This window comes from Vombatus ursinus, unplaced genomic scaffold (assembly GCF_900497805.2).
Source record: "Vombatus ursinus unplaced genomic scaffold, bare-nosed wombat genome assembly UNPS02014923.1, whole genome shotgun sequence".
Lineage (NCBI taxonomy): Eukaryota > Metazoa > Chordata > Mammalia > Diprotodontia > Vombatidae > Vombatus > Vombatus ursinus.
Window position 1 is genome coordinate 16305 of NW_020954701.1, and position 21933 is coordinate 38237.

Here is a 21933-nt window from a genome sequence, read left to right on the forward strand (position 1 = left end):
ATCTATCTATCTATCTATCTATCTATCTATCTATCTATCTATCTATCCACTTACTCATCTGTCTATCTCTCTGTTAATAGCAATAAGTTGCTATCTTTTCTATCTGAAGATGATGTTTCTAATTCATTGGGCTGCATGGTAGGGAAAGAGCTTTGGTCCTAGAGTTAGAAGACCTGGATTTAGCTGCTTATTGGGTCCTTTACTATTCATGTAACTAGGAAGAAGTTATTTTTATTCTCTTTCCTCTGGGCCTTGATTTCTTGGCAATAAAATAAGGGCTTTAGGTGAGATCGGTAGTGTCAAACTCAAATGCAAATGGGGACCATTAAACTGTACGTAAGGATCCCTGTAGTATCATATTGACTTAGAAAACTACATACTAATATCATCTATGTTCCATTGTATTTTTATTTATTTTGATAAGTGTTTCCCAATTATATTTTAATCTGATTCCCCAACACTTGGGAGTACTGAGGGTTCATGGCCCACAGGCCCTGTATTTGACACTCCTGGACTAAATCAAAGCAAAGGTCACATCCGACTCTAAATTTTAGTAGACTATCATTCAGGGATGTTGTTTACTTTATCTACATATGCATACTTATAGGCACATACATATTCTTATGTACCTATAAATGTTACTTATTGTATTATGATTATTATATCAACAGAACATGTTCTTTGTTATTCTATGTGAAATTGCACTTTTCCCCAACGCACTTTACAAATATCAACTAGCTCATTTGATCCTTACAGAAGCACTCAGAGGTATTCATATTCATTTTCACCTGATCTATTTCATGGTCAATAGCATACACTTGCCAGATGGTAGGCCAGAACTAGGGGGACAACCTGTAAGCAAAGAATAGAAAAAAGAAACAAAATTAACCCAAATAACACTGATGATATATGACAGTGGGATTATGCTATAGAACCACAGTAAAATTGAGGAGAAATCTAGAAGTGAACTTGGGGGATGTCTAGCAAGGAGGAACCTTTAAAACTACCTACCTGAATCCTTTTATTTTACAGATAAAGAAACTGAGGCCTAAGAGGTGAACTTATCTAAAAGTTACAGAGATAGTAAGTAGAGTGAGGATTTCACCAAAAGCAGTCTTTTTGCTCTAAATCTAGGATCTTTTCCCATTTTTTTACTTTTTTGCATATCAGTGTGGAATTTAGAAGACTAACATGGGAAAAGACTCATTTATTAAGACATCATTATTAAGATTTTTACTAAGTCTGTTTACTGCAGCTACCATGCCTACAATTGTTGGTAGGCTTCCTTCTCAGCCTGCTATGCTACAGCATACTTTCTTTACTCATTATCTAAGGCTTCAAATTTGATAGATTTTATTGTATCCATTATTTTAATAGTCTTTTGTCTTGAACATCAAAAGGGAAAAGAACGGAGCTCAATATGAATGATAATAAATGAGGATTTTAAACTATGAAGTTGGAAACATATATTCAATCAATGCCTGAAAGAATTGGAGGATGGAGAAATTAATCAGTAAGGCATGTGGACAGATACTTTCCTGTTCCAAAGATATGCTTATTACATTTTAAAGAGAAACAAAAAGTGTCTTATGAGCCGGAAGCCAAGATGTTAACATAGTGTGGAAGTCACAGTGTCAGGAACATTGTGAGACAGAATGATGTAGGGGAAAGAACTTTTGGTTTAGAAAGCTTTTCTCTGTCCCCAATAGTTAACTTACCTTTGTTTTCCTCCTTCATACTTCTAATACTGGCAACTGACCTAGGTCCTAAAATCATAGAATATACTGCTTCTGATGGGTCTGTTCTTTAGTAACCCATTGACTGTCTTGGACCCGAGTTTCCCCAGTTTAGTCTTCATAGCCAGTATATCTGTCAGTTAGCCAACCAATCAAGAAGCCTTTCACATTATTACTATGTGTCAGACCCCTTTCCAAGTGCTTGGAGTACAAAGAAAAGCATAAATAAAAAGAAGAAAAAAATTCATGGATGCTTGAAGAAGACCCAGAAACTCTAGGGTAGGTTTGTATTGATAAGAAATTCTTCATCCCAGTAGCATCTGTGCTTTGTCTTAGTACAAAAAGGAGACTTATAAAAGTCCAAGTTCCAGTTTAGACTCATTGAAGTGGGTACACACCAACCTGCACATAAACTTAGACAAAGAAAACACTTGGGGGTATTTTAAGGAAACTGTTCAAATACAGGAAGCCAAAAAATCAGCAAAAGAATTTCTTCTGTGGATCTAAATCCCACCTCCTGTTCTTTCACTCATTTAGAGTAGTCATTTGTTTCCTTTTCCTTTTCTCTTCAAACCCACAGGTTCAACAATACACCTGTCCTGCATGATTTTCCTTTTGCTGTGGAAACCTCATCCCTCTCAGAAGATTGTCTTCTTCTTTTTGGCTGCTTTCTGGGGCATGGGCGATGCTGTTTTTCAGACACAAAACAATAGTAAGTACCATTCTTCAGTTTTTGCATCTTCAGACCATGAAGATTGTAAAAGCTTCTAGGAGGGAAAGCAAAGCTCCATCAGTGCTGATTTATTAAGTGTCCACTGTGTGCCAGGCATTCTGCTAGGCCTTCAAAATACAAATACAAAGAATGAAATAATCCTTATTCTAGCTTAGGTTCTAAGTGGGAAACAAGAAGTACATACATAAATATATACAGAATAAATATAGAATAAATACAGATAGATTTAAGGTGGTTAAAAACAAAATATTTAGAAAGAGAAGGCCCTAACAGTTGGGATGATCAGGAAAGACTTTATGTGGAAAGTGGCAGTTGAGTGGTGGTCAACAAAGTAAAAGATTAATTCTATAAGGAGAATGGAGCTGGAATGCCATGTGTGAAGAACAGAGAGAAAATCAGTTTGTTTGGATCACAGTGTAGGAGGGACAGTTATATCCAATGAAGTTAGAAAGACTTTCAAAGCCAAGTAGAGTTTATATAATAACTTAGGTGAACCACTAGGGTTTGTTTAGGAGGGGAATGATATGATCAGATATGAAAGATTTGACAACTGATTGGATATATGGTGTGAGAAAAGGCAAGAATTCAAGCATGATGTCAAATATATAAACTTGAGAGATGGGAAGAATGGTGGTCTTTCTACAAAAATGAGGACATTTGAAAGAGAAGTGATTTGGGGGAAGAAAAGGTAAGTTCTTTTTTGAACATGTTGGATTTGAGGTATCTCTGGGGCATCTAGTCTGAAATATTCAACAGGCAGTTGGTGATGTGAGATTGAAGCTCAGGGTAGAGATAGGACTGGATATATTGATCAGGGAGTTATTTTCATGGAAATGATAATTAAATCCATGAAAACTGATGAGGCCACTGAGAGAATATGCATAGAAAAAGATAATAAGACCAAGGATAGAGTCTGAAGAATATCCACTATTAAAGGGCATAGAGATATGGTGAGCCAGCAAAGGAGACTGAGAAGGAACAAAGAGATTGGAGCAGATCCTAGAAAGATTAGAGTCATGCAGTCCCAGAGAGGAGACAGTATCCAGGAGGAGAGGGTGACAAACAAGGTCAAATGCAGTAGGGAAGTCAAGAAGGATGAGAATCAAGAAAAGACTTTCTGATCTTGCAATTATGAAATCAATGGCAACTTTGAAGAGAGAAGTTTCAGGTGAGTAACACAACCAGAAGCCACATTGCAAAGGATTTAATAGTGAATGAGAGGAGAGAAAGTAGAGGCTATGAATGTAGACAGCTTTTGCTCAGTTTGACTGAAAAAAAAAACAGATATATAGCAAACTAGCTTAAAGTTATTAGGGTCCGTTGCTGTTGTTGTTCAGTCGTTCAGTCATGTCCAACTCTTTATGACCCCATGCCAGGTGCTTCTATCCTCTACTATCTCCCAAAGTCTGTCCATCAATTTGTCTCATCCTCTGCCGACCCCTTTTCATTTCGCCTTCAATCTTTGCCTACATCAGGGTCTTTTCCAATGAGTCCTGTCTTCTCATTATACGTATTTTAAACTTTAGCTTCAGTATTTGACCTTCCATTGAAAAAACAGTGTTTGCTTCCTTCCTCCCCATCTACCCTCATTGAGAAGGCAAACAACTCAATATAGGTTATACATGTGTAGTCATGCAAAACACTTCCATAATAGTCATGTTGTGAAAAACTAACTATATTTCCCTTCATCCTATCCCACACCCCATTTATTCTATTCTCTCCTTGGACCCTGTCCCTCCTCAAAAGTGTTTGCTTCTGATTACCCCCTCCATCAATCTGCCCTCCCTTCTATCACCTTCCCTCTCTTATCCCCTTCTCCCCTATTTTCCTGTAAGTTAAGATAGCTTTCCATACTGAGTGTGTATGTTATTCCCTCCTTAAGCCAAATATGATGAGAGTAATATTCACTCATTCCCTCTCACCTCCCCCCATTTCCCCTCCACTTAAATACTTTTTCTTGTTTATGTGAGATAATTTACCCCATTCTGCCTCTCCCTTTCTCCTTCTCCCAGTACATTCCTCTCTCACCACTTAATTTTCTTTTTTAGATATTGTCCCTTCATATTCAACTCATCCTGTGCCATGTCTGTCTGTCTGTCTATCTATCTATCTATCCATCTATCCATCAAGTCAATTTTTCTGTTTAGCTCCAGCTTCTCAAGAATGTACTAAATTCCTCTACATCTTTGAATGTCAATTTTTCCCCTCATTGATTACACTCAGTTTTGCTAGGTAGGTGATTCTTGGTTGTAATCTTAGTTCCTTTGACTTCTTGAATATCATATTCCAAGCCCTCTGATCTCTTAATGTAGAAGCTGCTAAATCTTGTGTTATCCTGATTGTGTTTCCACAATACTTGAATTGGTTCCCTCTGGCTACTTGCAATATTTTCTCCTTGACCTGGGACTATAACATTCCTGGAAGTTTTCCTTTTGTGATCTCTTTCAGGAGGTGATCAGTGGATTCTTCCAATTTCTATTTTACCCTCTGATTCAAGAATATCAGGGCAGTTTTCCTTAATAATTTCTCTAAAGATGATGTCTAGGCTCTTTTTTTTTTTTATCATGGCTTTCAGGTAGTCGAATAATTTTTAAGTTATTGCTCCTGGATCTATTTTCAAGGTCAGTTGTTTCTCCAATGAGATATTTCACATTGTCTTCTATTTTTTTCCTTCTTTTGGTTTTGTTTTATAATTTCTTGATTTTTCATGGATTCATTAACTTATATTTGTTCCATTCTAATTTTTAAGGAATTATTTTTTTTCAGTGAGCTTTTGAACTTTCTTTTCCATTTAGCCAATTCTGTTTTTAAGGCATTCTTCTCCTTATTGGCTTTTTGGACCTCTTTTGCCATTTGGGTTAGTCTATTTTTTAAAGTGTAATTTTCTTCAGTATTTTTGGGGTCTCCTTTATCAAGTTGTTGACTTTTTTCTATGATTTTCTTGCATCACTCATTTCTCTTCCTATTTTTTCCTCTGCTTCTCTTACTTGCTTCTCAAAATCCTTTTTGAGCCCTTCCGTGGCCTGGGATTGATTCATATTTTTCTTGGAGGCTTTGGACGTGGGAGCTTTGACTTTGTTGTCTTCTTCTGGTTGTATGTTTTGATCTTCTTTGTCACCAAAGTAAGATTCTATAGTCTTGAGTTTTTTATGCTGTTTGCTCATGTTCCCAGCCAATTACTTGACCTTTCACTCTTTGTTAAGGTAGAGCTCTGCTTCCAGTGTGGAAGGTGTACTGTCCCAAGCTTCAGGATTTTGTGTAGCTGTTTTCAGAAATACTTCTAGGGACCTGTAAATTTTCAGTTCTTCCAAGGTGGTATGATCAAATGAGAGATGTTTACTCCTTTCTTGGCCTGTGTTCTGGTCTATGAGTGACCACAAGCACTCTTTTCTGCCTTGGAATTGTGAAGAGGATTCCTTCTCCACTGCCACCACAAGTTCTGCTATGTGAGCATTCCTCCTCACCCTAGGACCTCCATTCAGGACTGAGACTCAGATCCAAGCACAGGTAATTCAAGAGAATCCTGCTTTAGCACAAGCAAAGAGATCCCTGCAATCCCCCTCTGATCAGCCACTTTATCCCCACACTGTCTATGGACCAAGAGCTCCAGAAGAAGCCACCGCCCCAGGGCTATGCCAGGACTGGAGCCAGACCATGGTCCTCTCTCACCCAGGTCCAACAGACCTTTCGTACTGACCTTCTAAGTTGTCTTTGGTGTTTGTGGGTTGAGAAGTTTGGAAACCACTACAGCTGCTAGTGATTCAGTCCCCTGAGGCCTGCTCTGGGTTTGCTGAGGCCTGATCTTTTCCTGTGAGGCCCGTGCTGAACTTTGCTCCTCTCCCATCCCGTCACAACAGACCTTTCCCATCAACCCTCCAGGTTGTCTGGGGCTGGAAATTTGTTTCACTCTGTCTTTTTGTAAATTATGCTGCTCTAGAATTTGTTTAGAGCCATTTTTACAAGTATTTGTAGGGGTTTGGGGGAGAGCTCATTGCTTTTGCTCTGCCATCTTGGCTCAGCTACTACTTTTCTTACCTCCACCTGAAAGGGTGCAAAACTGCAATGTATTCCACAGGAAGAAATACAGTACCTGAAGTCAGAAGCCTAAGTACTGGCTTCTGAATTCAGAATACTCCCTACCTGTGTGACTCTGGTTGTTTAATCTCGATGGACTTCGGTTTCCCCAGTCCAATAGAGAGGCAATTTAGATGAAATGATAGACTAAATGTTATTTTGATCCCTTCTGACTCAAAAGATCCTTGAATTATCTATTGCTGTATGGCTTATCCCTTTTCTCAAGATTTGAACTTGCTGCCTTCAATGTTCTTAAACTAGTGGCAAATCAGATAACAAAGGACCTTTGACTTCTAGAGTAGTGTCTACTGGTGTCTTCTAGTGTCTTCTAGAGTAGATACAATTTATTCCAATCACTTTATTACATACCCTTAGATATCAGTGTTTTTGGTTTAGTCATAAATCTGGACTGAACTTTTAAATGGAGTTTCTTATACAGAACAATAGGTCAAATATATATATGGCTAGATCTCATAATTTGGCTCAAGAGTGAAACTCTTGGGGCAGCTAGGTGGCGCAGTGGATAGAACACCAGCCCTGGATTCAGAAGGACCTGAGTTCAAATCTGACCTCAGACACATAACACTTACTAGCTTTGTGACCCTGGGCAAGTCACTTAACCTCATTGCCTAGCCAAAAAGAAAAAAAAAAAGAAAGAGTGAAACTCTCCTTGCAAGTGTTTTCACAGTACTGGAAAACTACATATTGCTTTAGGCAAGAAGAAAAATTATGTAACCACTTATTGTGTATCTTAGTACCCTAAGGCCATAGAACTAGAGTTTTAGAATAAATCTTTAGAACATAAATAACCTTTTTGTGAAAAGTTTTTTTTTGTTGTTGTGAATTTGACAAATACCCACAAACATGAACAGACGAAGGTTGCATGTGAAACTGAATCCTTATTATGTATATCTTGCTTTAAAACGTATGTAATAAATTTGCAATATTAGTTTAAAAAAAGAAAATTATGTGAAAATGCAACCTATTCATGGCATCCAAGAATTATATGGGACGAGAATGTTATGTATTGTATTCCTATATACAATTTCAAAAAGTCTCTTGGGCTGACCCTTTTCCTTTCACTAACTGACTGTATGACCTAGGGCAAGACATTTGACCACTGCAGAACTCACTTGTTCTGCGACATGAGGGATTTGGGCGGGATGATCTCTGATTTCAGCTCTTTCATTCTTGCTACCATTTATACTTCACTCTTTCTAAAGTGGCCTGTTAACTTCCTGGAGTAGCCTTAACTTCTATTGAATACTCACAAAATACAAAGGTCTACACTAGATTCTCTGTGTGTGTGTCTGTGAGTGCACACATGCAGGTATGTGGGTGTTGTATGTGTTTTGGAGAAGGATAGATATGGCTTCAGTCTTCACTGACTCATCTAAATTTACTTTCATTATGCAAAGACTAGAGGGGAAAGGTGATTTAATGGATGGAGTGCTGGTCTAGTAGCCAGGAAGGTCTTGATTAAAGGACCTTTTCAGACATATATTCTTATGTGATCTTGGACAAGTCACCTAATCCCTTAGGGCAATTCTCTCAGTCTATTAGTTTCAGAGAAGGTGAAGACTTGCATAGATGAATGGAGTTTCTTCATCTGTGGCTTCACTATATCAATGAAATCACAGGTCAAGTCTCTATTCCTTCTCAGGAACATTAAAAGTGAAAGTAAATGCACATATCGTTTAGACCACTCACATACACATTCAGTGTATGAGACCAGAGTATGTTGACCTTCTTTTCCTTGAATTAATTATCTGGATTACAGGATTAATTTTATGGTGTTGAAGTCTGGACCACTAGACTTGCAAAAACAAAGGTTCAAGGGTCAAAGCTTGGTTATAAAGAGAAGCTTGGTTATAAAGAGAAGCATCATTTTGTCTTGACATGGCATAGTCACTGTGTCACAACCGAGCAGTCATCTCTGATTCCTCACTGTCTCTCACTCCACTTACAGAAACAGTTAACTTATAAATAATAAATTATATAATGAAATGTATAATAAATTATGATTATAAATAATAAATAACTTATAATAATGAGTTATAAATAGTTAACTAATAGTTAAATCTTATTGATTCTAGCTCCACAACATCTCTCGGCATTTGTCACTTTCTTTCCCCCTTCACCTTTCTCCTGGATGGTTACAGTAGCATCCAAACCAGTCTATTTGACTCGTCTCTTCCTTCTCCAGTGCATAGGCTGTCTTCACTACCAATTTCCCCTGCCCAGAATAATAAAGATAATAAGAATAATAATAGGTACCATTTATATTGTACCTACTATGTGCTAGGCATTGTGCTAAGCTCTTTACAAATATTATCGCATTTGATCTTCACAAGCACCCTAAGAGATAGGTGCTATTATTATCATCATCCCCATTTTATAGTTGAGGAAACTGAGGCAAGCAGCGGTTAAGTGACTTTTCCAAGGACATACAGTTAGTGAGTTTCTGAGGCTGGATTTGAACTTTGGTCTTCTTGACTCCAGGCCCAGCATTCTATTTCACTGTACCACTCTTCATTTCCAATTCTTAGAATATGGCTTCCTGCAAAACTTAACTCAAACATGACTTCCTGATTTCCCCTAACCCCCTCCCCCATAACTGGTATTAATTATGTATGTATTTTGCATATATTTATGCATGTATTTAGTGTCTACCTACACAACATAAACTTCTTGAGGGCAAGGACTGCTTCACATTTGTCTTTTTTATCCCTAAGGCTTGGCACAATGCTTGGAAAGTGGCAAGGGCTTGATAAATACTTATTGACCAATTGAGCATTAATTGAGGGATCCTAATAAATGGAAATTTAACTGGTATTAATTTGAATAGAATAGAACTTTGCTTTTGGAAAACAGTTTATATCATGTTTAAAAAGAATCATTATCAACAACATTATAGCTATAATATTAGTTCAGTTTGTATTTTGTCTTAGCTCTAAATTCTATTTTAATACCTCGATTGAACTTTGTTCACTTTATTCTTTCCAATACACCATGTTATATTTGTGCTTTTGGGTCCATTAAAAAGAAATGAGTAGAGTCAATATGGCATCAGAAATTGCACATAACTTTTGTAACCATCCCATAATTTTAGTCTTTGGGTCAGATTTACAAGCCTTTTCTTCATCTCCATGATTTCTTTCTTTCTTTTTTTATTAATTTATTTTAATTTTTTTCTCCCCCTGCCTCCCCAAGATGGCACACAATCTGATATAGGCTATACAAATACATTCCTTTCAAACCCTTTCACATTAGTGATGTTGTAAGGAAGAATTAGAACCAATAGGAGGAACTACAAGAAAGAAGAAACAAAACAAAACAGAAGAAAAAAAAAGAGCAAATAGTATGCTTCAATCTGCATTCAAACTCCATAGTTCTTTCTCTAGATGTGGATAGCATTTTCCATCACGAGACCTTTGGAGATGTCTTAGATCCTTGCATTACTGAGAAGGGCTAATTCCATCAACATTAGTCATCACACAACATGGCTGTTACTGTGTACAACATTCTCCTGGTTCTGCTCACTTCACTCAGTATCAGTCCATACAAGTCTTTCCAGGTTGTTCTGAAGTCTGCCTACTCATCATTTTTTATAGCACAATAGTATTCCATTACATTCATATTCCACAACTTGTTCAGCCATTCTCCAATTGATGGGCATCCCCTCAATTTCCAATTCTTTGCCACCACAAAAAGAGCTGCTATAAATATTTTCATACATGTGGGTCCTTTTCCCACTTGTATGATCTCTTTGGGATACAGCCCAAGAGGTAGTGTTGCTGGGTCAAAGGGTATGCCCATTTTATAGCCCTTTGGGCATAGCTCCAAATTGCTCTCCAAAATGGTTGGATCATTTCACAACTCCACCAACAATGCATTAGTGTTCCAATTTTCCCACGTCTCCAAAATTTATTATTTTCCTGTTTTGTCATGTTGACCAATCTGATAGGAGTGATGTGATACCTCAGAGTTGTTTTGATTTGCATTTCTCTAATCAATAGTGATTTAGAGCATTTTTTCATATGACTATAGATGGCTTTAATTTCTTCATCTGAGAACTGCCTGTTCATATCTTTTGACCATTTATCAATTGGGGAATGACTTGTATTCTTATAAATTTGACTTAATTCTCTATATATTTTAGAAATGAGGCCCTTATCAGAGACACTAGTTGTAAAAATTCTTTCCCAGTTTTCTACTTTCCTTCTAATCTTGGTTGCATTGACTTTGTGCAAAAACTTTTCATTTTAACATAATCAAAATTATCCATTTTGCATTTCATAATGTACTCTATCTCCTGTTTGGTCATGAATTCTTCTGATCTCCAAAAATTTGATAGGTGAACTATTCCTTGCTCTCCCACTTTGCTTATAGTATCAGCTTTTATATCTAACTCATGAACCCATTTGGACTTTATTTTGGTATATGGTGTGAGATTTTGATCTGTGCCTAGTTTCTGCCATACTCTTTTCCAGTTTTCCAGCAGTTTTCGTCAAATAGTGAGTTCTTATCCCAGAATCTGGAGTCTTTGGGTTTATCAAATAGTAGATTACTATAGTCATTGACTACTGTTTCTTGAATACCTAACCTATTCCACTGATCCACCACTCTATGTCTTAGCCAGTACCAAGCAGTTTTGATGATTGCTACTTTATAATACAATTTAAGATCTGGAACAGCTAGGCCACCTTCCCCTGCATTTCTTTTCATTAGTTCTCTTGATATTCTGGACCTTTTGTTCTTCCAAATGAATCTTGTTATTATTTTTTCTAGCTCTATAAAATAATTTCTGGTAGTTTGGTATGGCACTGAATAAGTAAATTAATTTAGGTAGAATTGTCATTTTTTATTATATTAGCTCGGCCTACCCACGAGCATATGATATTTTTCCAGTTATTTAGATCTGACTTTATTTGTGTGGAAAGTGTTTTGTAATTGTGTTCATAGAGTTCCTGGGTTTGTTTTGGGAGGTAGACTCCTAAATACTTTATGATGTCTACAGTAACTTTAAACCTGGTGAATAACATCAACCTGAAACCAAGATCTGGCCTGACCTAAAGAAAATAAAGTAAATATATTATCTATAATTGAATATACCAGATTCAGTCTTATATTAGATTTGACTTTTCAATATCACCTCTCAATTATGAAATGAGAAATTAATCTCCAGCCAGAAGTAAAATGAATAAAAACCAGGAGAGGTGACTCCCCTTCTAGCATAATTGTGGAATCAGTCACTTAATATTCCTCACAGGGCTCTGGGAATTCCTTCAGCCCTTGGAGCAGTAGAGGTGTGATGTGACAACTTCTATCTCTTTATTCTATCTGATAGCTAATAAAAGATGTGCAAAATTGCCATGGAATCACTCATGGATTGATGTATTACTTTTAAGATACAAAAATTCCTTCTAAAAATGACCCTTTGCCCAATAAGCTGCTAAAGGGGATATGTCAGGACTGACGGGCTCCAAAAATCTGGCTTCTTTGTTTACTCTATTAAACATATATTTTTCAGGACACATTCAAATCAATGAGATCACAAATCCACTTGAACATCTGAGTTCCCAGGACAAGTGTCCAAAGTTTCCCTTATGATGAAACTTTCTGTGTCCCTATTATTTAGGGCACGATTTGATGTCTTTCACATGTCAATTCCTTACCCATCTAGGATATTAAGAGAGACAAATAGACTGGAGAGCTATGCTATTTTAAGTTTCCTTTTCTTCTATTTGTCTGTCTCTTTTGCCACCATAACATAACCCAGTGGAATTTCCTTTCCACAGCAACTTGACACAATAGATTTTTTTTTTCTTTCTGGGTATTTATTAAACCAAGACTGGTCTGTTTATGCATCTGAGGACAATCTACTTATTCATTCTACAAACCTAATTGAGTTCCTACTATGTGTAAGGTATTTCTACAGGAGAGTATCCATTATTTCACTTGTTACCAGCCCCACAAATCTCTTTTATACTACATCAGCTACTTTCCTAGCTATACTTTCCTAGCAATGGGTAAATATAATTCTTTATAGCTTTCCTCTTCCACATTCTCTTACACACCAGTGGCAATTTCCTGCCTCAGATGAAAGAGGATAAAGGGTTCTTTCCTTTGTCTTATCCGAAGATTCTCTCTGGCCAAAACCATAGCCAAATAGATTTGCCTTTCCAGTTTGTGGGAGGGAAGAGAAGGGTATTCTTCCTCTTTGTGTTTTTTTTTTTTATGATACGTTTTCCAACCAGCTACACCAATCAATTTTATTTCATCAAGTCTATACCCCATTCTCTTAACTAACTGGCATTTAAGGCATATACTATCTCCAAGTTATGGGACAGAGTGTCCTTTTCCTATGATTACTTTCCAATTTTTTGCTTCTTTCAGAAATTTTTGTCTGAATTTGAATTCAGAGATCCCACAATAATCTACACTTTTGCTCTTTCTTCTCCTTCCTGAGGTCCTTTTTTATATTTCTGGAATCAGAAAGTCATAGCATTTTAGGGATATAAAGAACCTGAGAAATCAAGTCTACCAGCCATCTTACACATAAGGAAATTGAATTTTCACAGAGATTAAATGTGTTGCGCTTAGTGCAATGCCTGGTATATATAGTAAGAGCTTATTACTACTTATTACTGACTGACTGATATGGCTAATTTCAGTAGCTCTGCATGGCAGAGCCTAGATTATCATTCAGGTCCCTAGACCCATAACCCCATCTCTTCACATTTTAGAATCTGTGCTTTGGTGGCCAGCACAAGAAAGTCAAGGAAGTGCCTTATCTTGTCTTAATTGCATGGCTTGTTCACACAATCTAAATTTTGATTTAATTGTAAAATCACTGAAGGAGACCAATCATTGGACTTAAAAATAGTAGCATCTTAGATTAAAAATCAAGTTTCCCACAACATTAGGTTGGGTAACAAACCAAATAATTATTGTATTTGGTTTGAACTCCTGTAAACTATGAAGAAGGAAGTGGCATTAAAAAATATAACCAATGCAATATTAAAAGAAAGGCTCTCAATTAAAATTTCCTTCTCTTTGCTTCTGTTTTTGGACTGAATTTTAAAGACTTCTGTAAAAAAAAGAAATGAGAGGGTTTTTAAATGTTCCCGGGAATATACTAATCCATGTACTTTGCACTATTTGATTATTTTTTAGATAATTCTCAAAAGATTTTGGCATTTAAGACATGAGATTGCACAGCTGCCAAATTCACAGCCGCTAAGTAGTCTGTCGGCAGGTGCCCTAAGTCAAGGAGAGGAAAAACAACCTTCTGTTCAGGAAGGTGTGTCTGAGAGTTGTGGAAGAGAGGGCTCATTTCCACTATTTCAGAAATATTGATGAAAGCAAAAGGATAAAAGTTCATTTACTGTATGTCAGTGTTTAGATGCCATATATTCATTCAAACAGAAGCCAATCGATATTTGATAAGATAAGGACTTCCTCTCCGTCCCCTTCAAGTACAGAATAAAGATAGCTATGTGATACAGTGAATAGAGTGTTGAATTTTGAATCAGGGAGACCTGAGTTCAAATCCTCCCTCAGGTACTTACTAGCTATGTGACCTAGGACAAGTCGCTTAAACTTTCTCAATTTTCGTTTCCTCCTCTCTAAAATGGCGATAATAGCACCTCCTTCACAGGGTTGGTGTAAAAATCAAATGAAATCACATATAAGATAAGCACTTTGCGAACCTTAAAGGCATATAAAAAGAGTGATTCTATAAGGAGTATGTGAGATGGGATGGCATTCCAGGCATGGAGGATGGCCAGTACAGCGTCACAGAGATGGAAAGATGGTTTCCTTCTATCCTGTAGTGTGGTAGAAGGAGTAATACCCCATGAGGCAAGGAAGATGGTTGGAGGCTGGGATAGTGGGGATAATAGTAGCACCTACTTCACCAGGTTGTTGTGAGGATGAAAAGAAATCCTATAAGATAAGCACTTTATAAATGTTACCTACCTCTCAGTCATTTTCATCAGAGATGAAATTTAAAATGAGTTTCACAAGAGAATCTGGTGCTTCCTTCTGGCTTCTAACTGTCATATGGCCCAGATAATAATAAGTTAATAATAACATGCTATTATTTTTTACTTCTGCAGAAAAGTAGAAAAAGTAACTTGAACATATAACTGGTTTCTAACTTCTATACCTGTTTCCCTTCAAATCACTATGACCTTGAAGAGAGATCACAGTTGTTTTTTTCTCGTATCCCTTGTCCTACTCCTTAAAATTAATATAGGAAATTTCTGGCATTTTAAAGAGTTTTCCTAAAGTAAATCATGGTATAAGGATGGAGTAGCAATCACAATAACAAAGAGGAAAGTTTAAGAGAGTTATAGAGGTCTCATCAGTCTAATTTGGTGGTCTCAGGACACATAAAAAATAAGTCATGTTCTTAGTGCTTCATTTTTCATGGAACTGATTTCTCAATTCTACTAGTTCTTGTCTATAGTGGCAACCAACCTGTTTCTGTCTGGGTTAAATGGTGGATTAATTTTTGCTTTCAAAATTAAGACTTATTTTGGCAAAGTAATAGGAGTCCCAAGTTTTAAAACGCACCCCTTACCCTCCCAGAGAAGACTTTCTTCTCACAAATAAAGAAAATATACTTACTTCCTTTATCCTAAATATGCAGCTAGCACAACTAGCAGTCTTCTAAGGGAGATGAGACATTACTTTAGAATATGACTTTTTTTTGAACAGCAGAATAATATAATATGTATATGTATACCTAACCATTAAAACTGCTGCTGGGCACAAAGGATGCTGGGTCATAAAACATAAGGAAAGATAAAGATAAAGATTATGATCAGATAAAGATTATGATCAGATAAAGGAAATTCAGAGTTCTTAAACATGGAATTAGAACACATGTAGGTGATTCTTGAATTTACTTCTGTGAATAAATGGATGGATGCTGCTAATTGTTATTATCACTTCTTTTGCTTGTCCTTGCTTTTTAGAATATTATATTTGGCCCAGATAATAATGAGTTCATAACAGCATGCTATTATTTTTCATTTCTACAGAAATGTAGAAAAATAACTTGAACATATAACAGTAATTTGTTTTAACTCTGATACCAAAATGGAAGGTTCACTTTTTTTTAAAAGCACATTTTGATGGGAATATTTGGGGAACAGTGATGTATGGATTCTTTGTCTGAGAAATAAAAAAATAGCATGGTTTAAGTATAAATTTACAATTTCTTCCTTTTTTTTTCTTGCAGCCATTTATGGAGTTTTATTTGTGAAGAACAAGGAGGCTGCTTTTGCCAATTATCGCCTTTGGGAGTCCCTGGGATTTGTCATTGCTTTTGGATATAGCACATTTTTGTGTGTCTACATCAAGCTATACATAGTAATTTCAGTACTGATTTTGTCTGTGGTGTTCTATGGGACTGTTGAGGTTCTGGAACATATAAAGCCACCTGAGACTTCAGTTTCTGAAGAAAAGGAAAGTCGAGTAGAGGAAATGGATACTCAAACAAAGATGTAAAAATGACACGGTGCTGGAGGAGATACAGTAAGAAAGTCTCAGGATATTTTTTTATGTAGAAGCACCAAAGTATTAAATTGTTTTCTCAGAACAATTTCAGCATTGGTCACAATACTTCAATATATCTCCCTCTATTGGTACAGACCACAACCCATCCAGACCTTTTCATCCTGTGTAATTCTTGTCCATACTCTCCCATAGATCTCCCACAGGGAATTTGTGCAATATTCTGGAAACATTCCTTTGGACCTCTTTATCCCGTGGGTATGGAGGGTGTAGGACTGGGGCTATCCAACTATTGTCCCTTCCACTTGCTATTTGACTGGCCCACTTCCCTTCTTATCGTATAATTCTTCAATTTTTTTTTTTTATATTCCACTTCTTATATGTAGGTCATTGTTGGAAATGTGCTTCAGCCCACTTTGGCCTACCCCAGTCAGTTTTGATTCTTTTAGAGAGATGTTAAGAGATTCAACACCACACAGCTTCTCTAAAAGAAATTTTGTATAAAAGACTTGAGTCTTGATGCCAGGGAAGCACTTGGCATCGTTGAAAGTTCTGCACAAGCTTCCAAATGCAATAAAAAACTTTGTCTTTCTCCTGTTCATTTCTGGGCCCAACTCATCATCTAGCTGTAGCGGTATAGGAGTATGTATCAGAGAATTAATGGAATAACCATCTAACTTCTTATCACAGGTTGTAAAATAGCAATTTTTTATCCTTTTGATATATACATATATGTATATATTTACTGAATAGGTTGTTATACCAATCTTTTGCATAGTCCCATGTCTAAATGAGGAGACTTAATAAATTAGACTAATATCATCTGCAAAGATAAGTATCCAGAGGATATATGTGTGTGTGTGTGCGTGTGGGGGGGGGGGGTGTGGGTGTGTGTGTGTATGTGTGTGTGTGTAGCAAGTTTAAGGTTCCTGGGACTAGCAACACACTTCTTTTAGGTCACCTCTAACTCATCTTTAACTTTTGCCTGATCTCTAAAATGATCCGGCTGTGGTTTTTTTTATATTTTCTTAATAGTAATTATAAAATAATAAATAAAATAATACTAATCATAAACATAATAAATTATGTCTTCTTTCTCATTAACTAGTTTGAATCTTCCCATAATTCACTAAATATTATTTATTTAATAAACTGGAAAAACTTCTTTTCCCATAAATGGTTGCTTATGTATAAAAACCACTAATCTCCTATATTCAAATATTAAGAGCACTAGCTATGCGGCTGATTAACAATGTAAGCAATGATAACATAAAGATATCAATAATCATTTACAGTGTTTTTTCTGTGAGAAATATCACCCCAAGTCATCTCAAACTATAATTGTAACTACAATTATCTTTTCTTAACCTCTGAAAACAGTCCCACATAACTTAGTTTCTCCCAATAATCAACTTCATGAGGCAGCTAGGTGGGTGGTACAGCGGGTAAGAGCTCTAGACTTAGTCTCAGGAAGACCTGAGTTCAAAGATGACCTCAGACAGTTCCTAGCTGTGTGATACTGGGGAAGTCACTTAACCTCTGCCTGCCCCAGTTTCTTCATCTGGAAAATGGGGTTAGTAATTGCACCTATCTCACAGGGTTTTTATGAGAATAAAATGATAGATAGATAGGTAGATAGACAAATAGACAGACATCAGATAGATGTCATGTGTGGACCTGGGTGAGGACATTAAGGCCCAAGGTATGTTTTTCCATCCAGACTTCCCTCAATCACAGCCAGGGTGGAAAGAAGTCAAGTTGCTCTTGTGGGAATCTTTCGTCTGCCTCTCAATCCTGTTTCAGCAGCCAAGTTAAAAAGGTCCCTTGTAACCATGGAGTACAGAGACTGGAAATCATCAGAAATCATACCTGCACATGCTATGAGAAAGTGGCTTTCATTGATTAGGCTCTTGTTACAAACATAAATACTTTAGGGTGAGATCTAATTGACACGAAAGTATAAATCACTGCTATTCACACTAAAGTATAAATAATTGTCACCTTTTTTGTGGTTTTGATGGGAAAGGCAAAAGAATATGAATGCTAGGCACTTGGAAGGAAGAAGCGAAGTATAGGGAAGATTTTGTTTTTTAAAGAGGGAGAAGAGGGATGACAAGGAGCACTAAGACAATGTCTACTTCAAAATTTCCTTTAGGTTAGTTTTGGCTAAAAAATCTCATAAATATTTTTTTCTGAGAAACATGGCCTCAAAGGAGGACTGGCTATGACTGTTGAGAATTCTCAATTCATACTTAAATTGTAATAAAGTTTTCCAGGTCCTGCAATAAGTACAATGACAATGACTCCAAGATCTTATTGGCTAAGTAGACTTAATAACGCCATAAATGCTACCTTCCAGCAGAATGTAGACTTCTAAAGGACGAGGGTTTTCCCCCTGTCTTTTTTAACCCAGCCCCTAGTACATTGCTTCACACGTGATTACAACTTAGTAAACTTATTTAATTGAATATTACAGAAAGAACAAAGGGGTATGTAATGAACATGCTAGGAAATGCTACATTTGGGCAGCCATGCTATTACCTTGTTGTTCAATCATTTTTCAGTTGTGTCCAATAACCCCACTTCGGATTATCTTGGCAAAGATGCTGGAGTGGTTTGCCATTTCCTTCTCCAGCTCATTATACAGATGAAGAAACTGAGACAAACAGGGGTTAAGTGACTTGCCCATGGTTACACAGCTAGCAAGTATCTCAGTCTAGATTTGAACTCACAAAGATGAGTCTTCCTGATTCTAGGCCCAGCAGTCTATCCACTGTGCCACCTAGCTGCCCAAGACTATTATCTTAAGAGAGGTCATATGGTGTAGTGTATAGAAAGCAGACAAGGGAGTCGGAAAGACCTGGGTTCAATTCAGGCTCAGCCTGGGACACATGCTGATTGATTGACCTTGGGTAAGTCACTTAACTTCTTAGAATCCTAGACACTATATAAGACTATAAATTGCAAAGGATATTTCCTCACAAGAATTCTCTACACCAATAAAATAAAAAAACCAGACCAAAATGAAAACAACCAAGAATTACAAGTATAGTCGTACAAATCCTCAGTTCACTCTCTTATTCCAATTCCAAAGCACATCATGTAATATGGAACCCAAAAATGGTTAAAGGCCCACACTGTGAAGAAGTGTGCCTTAAATGAGTATTCTGTCATGCAAATGAAGTCTTAGTAAAATTCATCTTTAAGAGCTTTAAAATTCTGAGTTTCCATTTTTAAAAAATGAAATCCAAATAGCAATAATGATAAGGAAATAGGCCACATGGGAACCATTTAAAACTCTGAAATAGAAATCAGGATTAATTGGTAGAAGAGTACTTCTAAATCAAAGAAATTTAATAGAAGAGTAATAACAGAAATCACACATGACCTGAAAGTGAGTAAATTGCAAACTTTTCAAATGAACTCTTTAAGGACTCCAAGAACCACTAAATAACTTATTTTATCTGGTGCAGTTTGAAGTTTTAGTTCCTTTCACATATTGAGTTCTATTTTTTAATATTTGACTATAGGTGTGTAAGTACAGCTTAGTCTCAGTGAGTGCAAATAATGAATTTACCTGAAGTGGTTACATTATTCAAATTTGTACCACATGTTTCCATTGAGCTGAAACAGATTACCATAGTTTACATAATTATAACTTCAAATAGTATGAATATGAATACATGCAACCACTGCAGTGGATTCATTATTTTTACTAACTGGGACCTAGCTATATAAATTCTGGAAGCTCCTTCAGGCAGAGAATTCATAAACTGAAGCATGCTCCAGGACTAGTCATGGGGATGAGGAGGCAACCTCCCAGATGGGCACTGCAGATTCATGATACATGTTCTGCATATATTAGGTGCTTAATAAGTCTTTGCTAAAATGTTTGAATTAATCTGCAATATTTTTTGCAAAATGTGGACTTTCTGCAAAAAGTTTTTGGGGAACTTTCTTAATTCAGAGATTAACTATATGCCTTCCTTCTCATTCATCATGGCCATGATGGAAGTTTTTTAATTATTTTTTAACTTTGCAGTCATTGCATCTTTCCCCAGAAATAATTGAGGAAACTCAAAAATTGAATATCTTATTCTAAAAGAGAATATTTTATTCTAAAATAGAATATGTTATTCTACCTTAGAAGAAAAAAGAATGGAAAGAAAAAAAATCATAGAAGAACAAAGAGGAAAAGATGGGGTGTGACAAATTCTGGATGTCAAATGAGACTGGGGGTAGAGTCATGTTCAGATCCCTGTAAGGCCAGAAATGTTACTAAGAATAGACCTATTCTGTTCCCAAACAAGGCCCACTGCCAGATCCTTAGGGGAACTCCCTTCTCAATACCAGGAATTGAGAGATGTACTCAAAAAGGTCAAGGCAAAGATGTTACCACTACCACTACCATGGTAGTGATAAATTGTGTCATCAGCTTTGTCCCAGAGCACCAATAATGGCTGGATAAGTCTACTTGCGGACTCATCTTATAACTGTGGCTCTGCAATTATTTCTGGAGAATTACCAGTGGAGATTTATCTGGCTCTTTACCTTTACCAATGTTTTGCCACTGTGCCCATACCATGTTCTCTTATCTCTTTAGAATTACTGTTTACCTCTGGGCACAAGGTGATGATGATTGGGGAGAAAGAGAACCTGGAGTTTTGATACTACTTACCTCTCTGGGAAATAATGCTTGGGATAGGACCAGTGGAGAAGGATCAAGAAGCTGGCATCCAGAACTGGTTGTCTCTGTCCCTCTTTCATTGTTTTTAAGATGTAAACATCCTGGTTGTCACATGGGCATGGGGAGCAAGCTGCTGCTATTGCACTTGGTGGTTAAACTCCCGTGAAGTAAGCAGGAATTGGACTGTGAGCTATGGTAGCTACAAACTGCTGTGGGATCAGACTTTCTAGGCCAGGGATTGAGACGCCAGAGAATGGCACTGGAGAGATCAGTCAGATCCTGTAGCAGAGATGAGACTGGAATGAGCAAGTCTGACCACTAGTGTGACTTCTGCAAGGCTGATGGGTTGAAGGTGGAAGACTGCTTCTCTTACTGTGTTCTTGTCCTTGATACAGTCCAAGATCCAGTGCTGGGATCTCCTCCCATTCAAAAAAACTGAATATTTTACTTTTTATTCCTTTTTTATCATCCATCTGTATACAATGGTTCAGAATATTCTCCCTATAAGGAAGTAGGACGGAAAGTGGGGTCATATTGGGGGAGATGCTTGGAGGTGGACACTCCACATAGAGACATTCAACCATTTTCCTTTCATTATTGTATTGTTCAATAAGCTCTGTGGCCCAGATGTGTTGAGGACCAGTGTCCTGTGAATGTGAAGGGTTAAGGATAGAGAAGTTTTCACATGTGGGATGGGGATTCAAGAGTCACACATTTTAGGTTCACCAAATTTTGAGGGATATTCCATACTATGCATTTTCCTCTTTATCCACACTCACCATCACCTAATTTTTCCCGGATGGCTTCTGCCATTTTCTCCTCTTTTACCTTTGTGTCTCATGGTAAGGTGGTTCTTTTCTTTGCCAAGACAAATATCTATATGCACCAGTGATGCCATAACATTCTCTCTTCTCCAGCAGATTGCCTCTTCTATCAATCTCACATTCTCACTTATCTTCAATCTCTCCTTGTCTATTGGCTGCTTCCCTACTGCCTACAAACTTTCCCATGTCTCTCCTATCCCTCCCCCCCAATCCATCACTAACATCTCATATCTCTCCTCTATGTGTAAACTTCTTGAGAAGACAATCCACAATAAATTCCTCTATTTTAATCTCCTTTGTATGTGTTAACATGTACAAAATTGAATTCATCAACTTCTCACTCACTCTCTC

General features: G+C 36.9%; 1 protein-coding gene across 1 annotated transcript in view; it reads left to right on the forward strand.

Moving 5' to 3' along the window:
* LOC114029206 (protein unc-93 homolog A-like) overlaps window positions 1-16156 on the forward strand; it is a 30030-nt gene extending 13874 nt beyond the window's left edge. The window contains exons 7-8 of the mRNA XM_027843565.1: window positions 2317-2448; window positions 15797-16156. Coding sequence (XP_027699366.1) covers window positions 2317-2448; window positions 15797-16065 — 401 coding nt within the window. The 3' untranslated portion in view covers window positions 16066-16156. The remainder of the gene's footprint in view (window positions 1-2316; window positions 2449-15796) is intronic.
* The last annotated feature ends 5777 nt before the right edge of the window (window positions 16157-21933 follow it).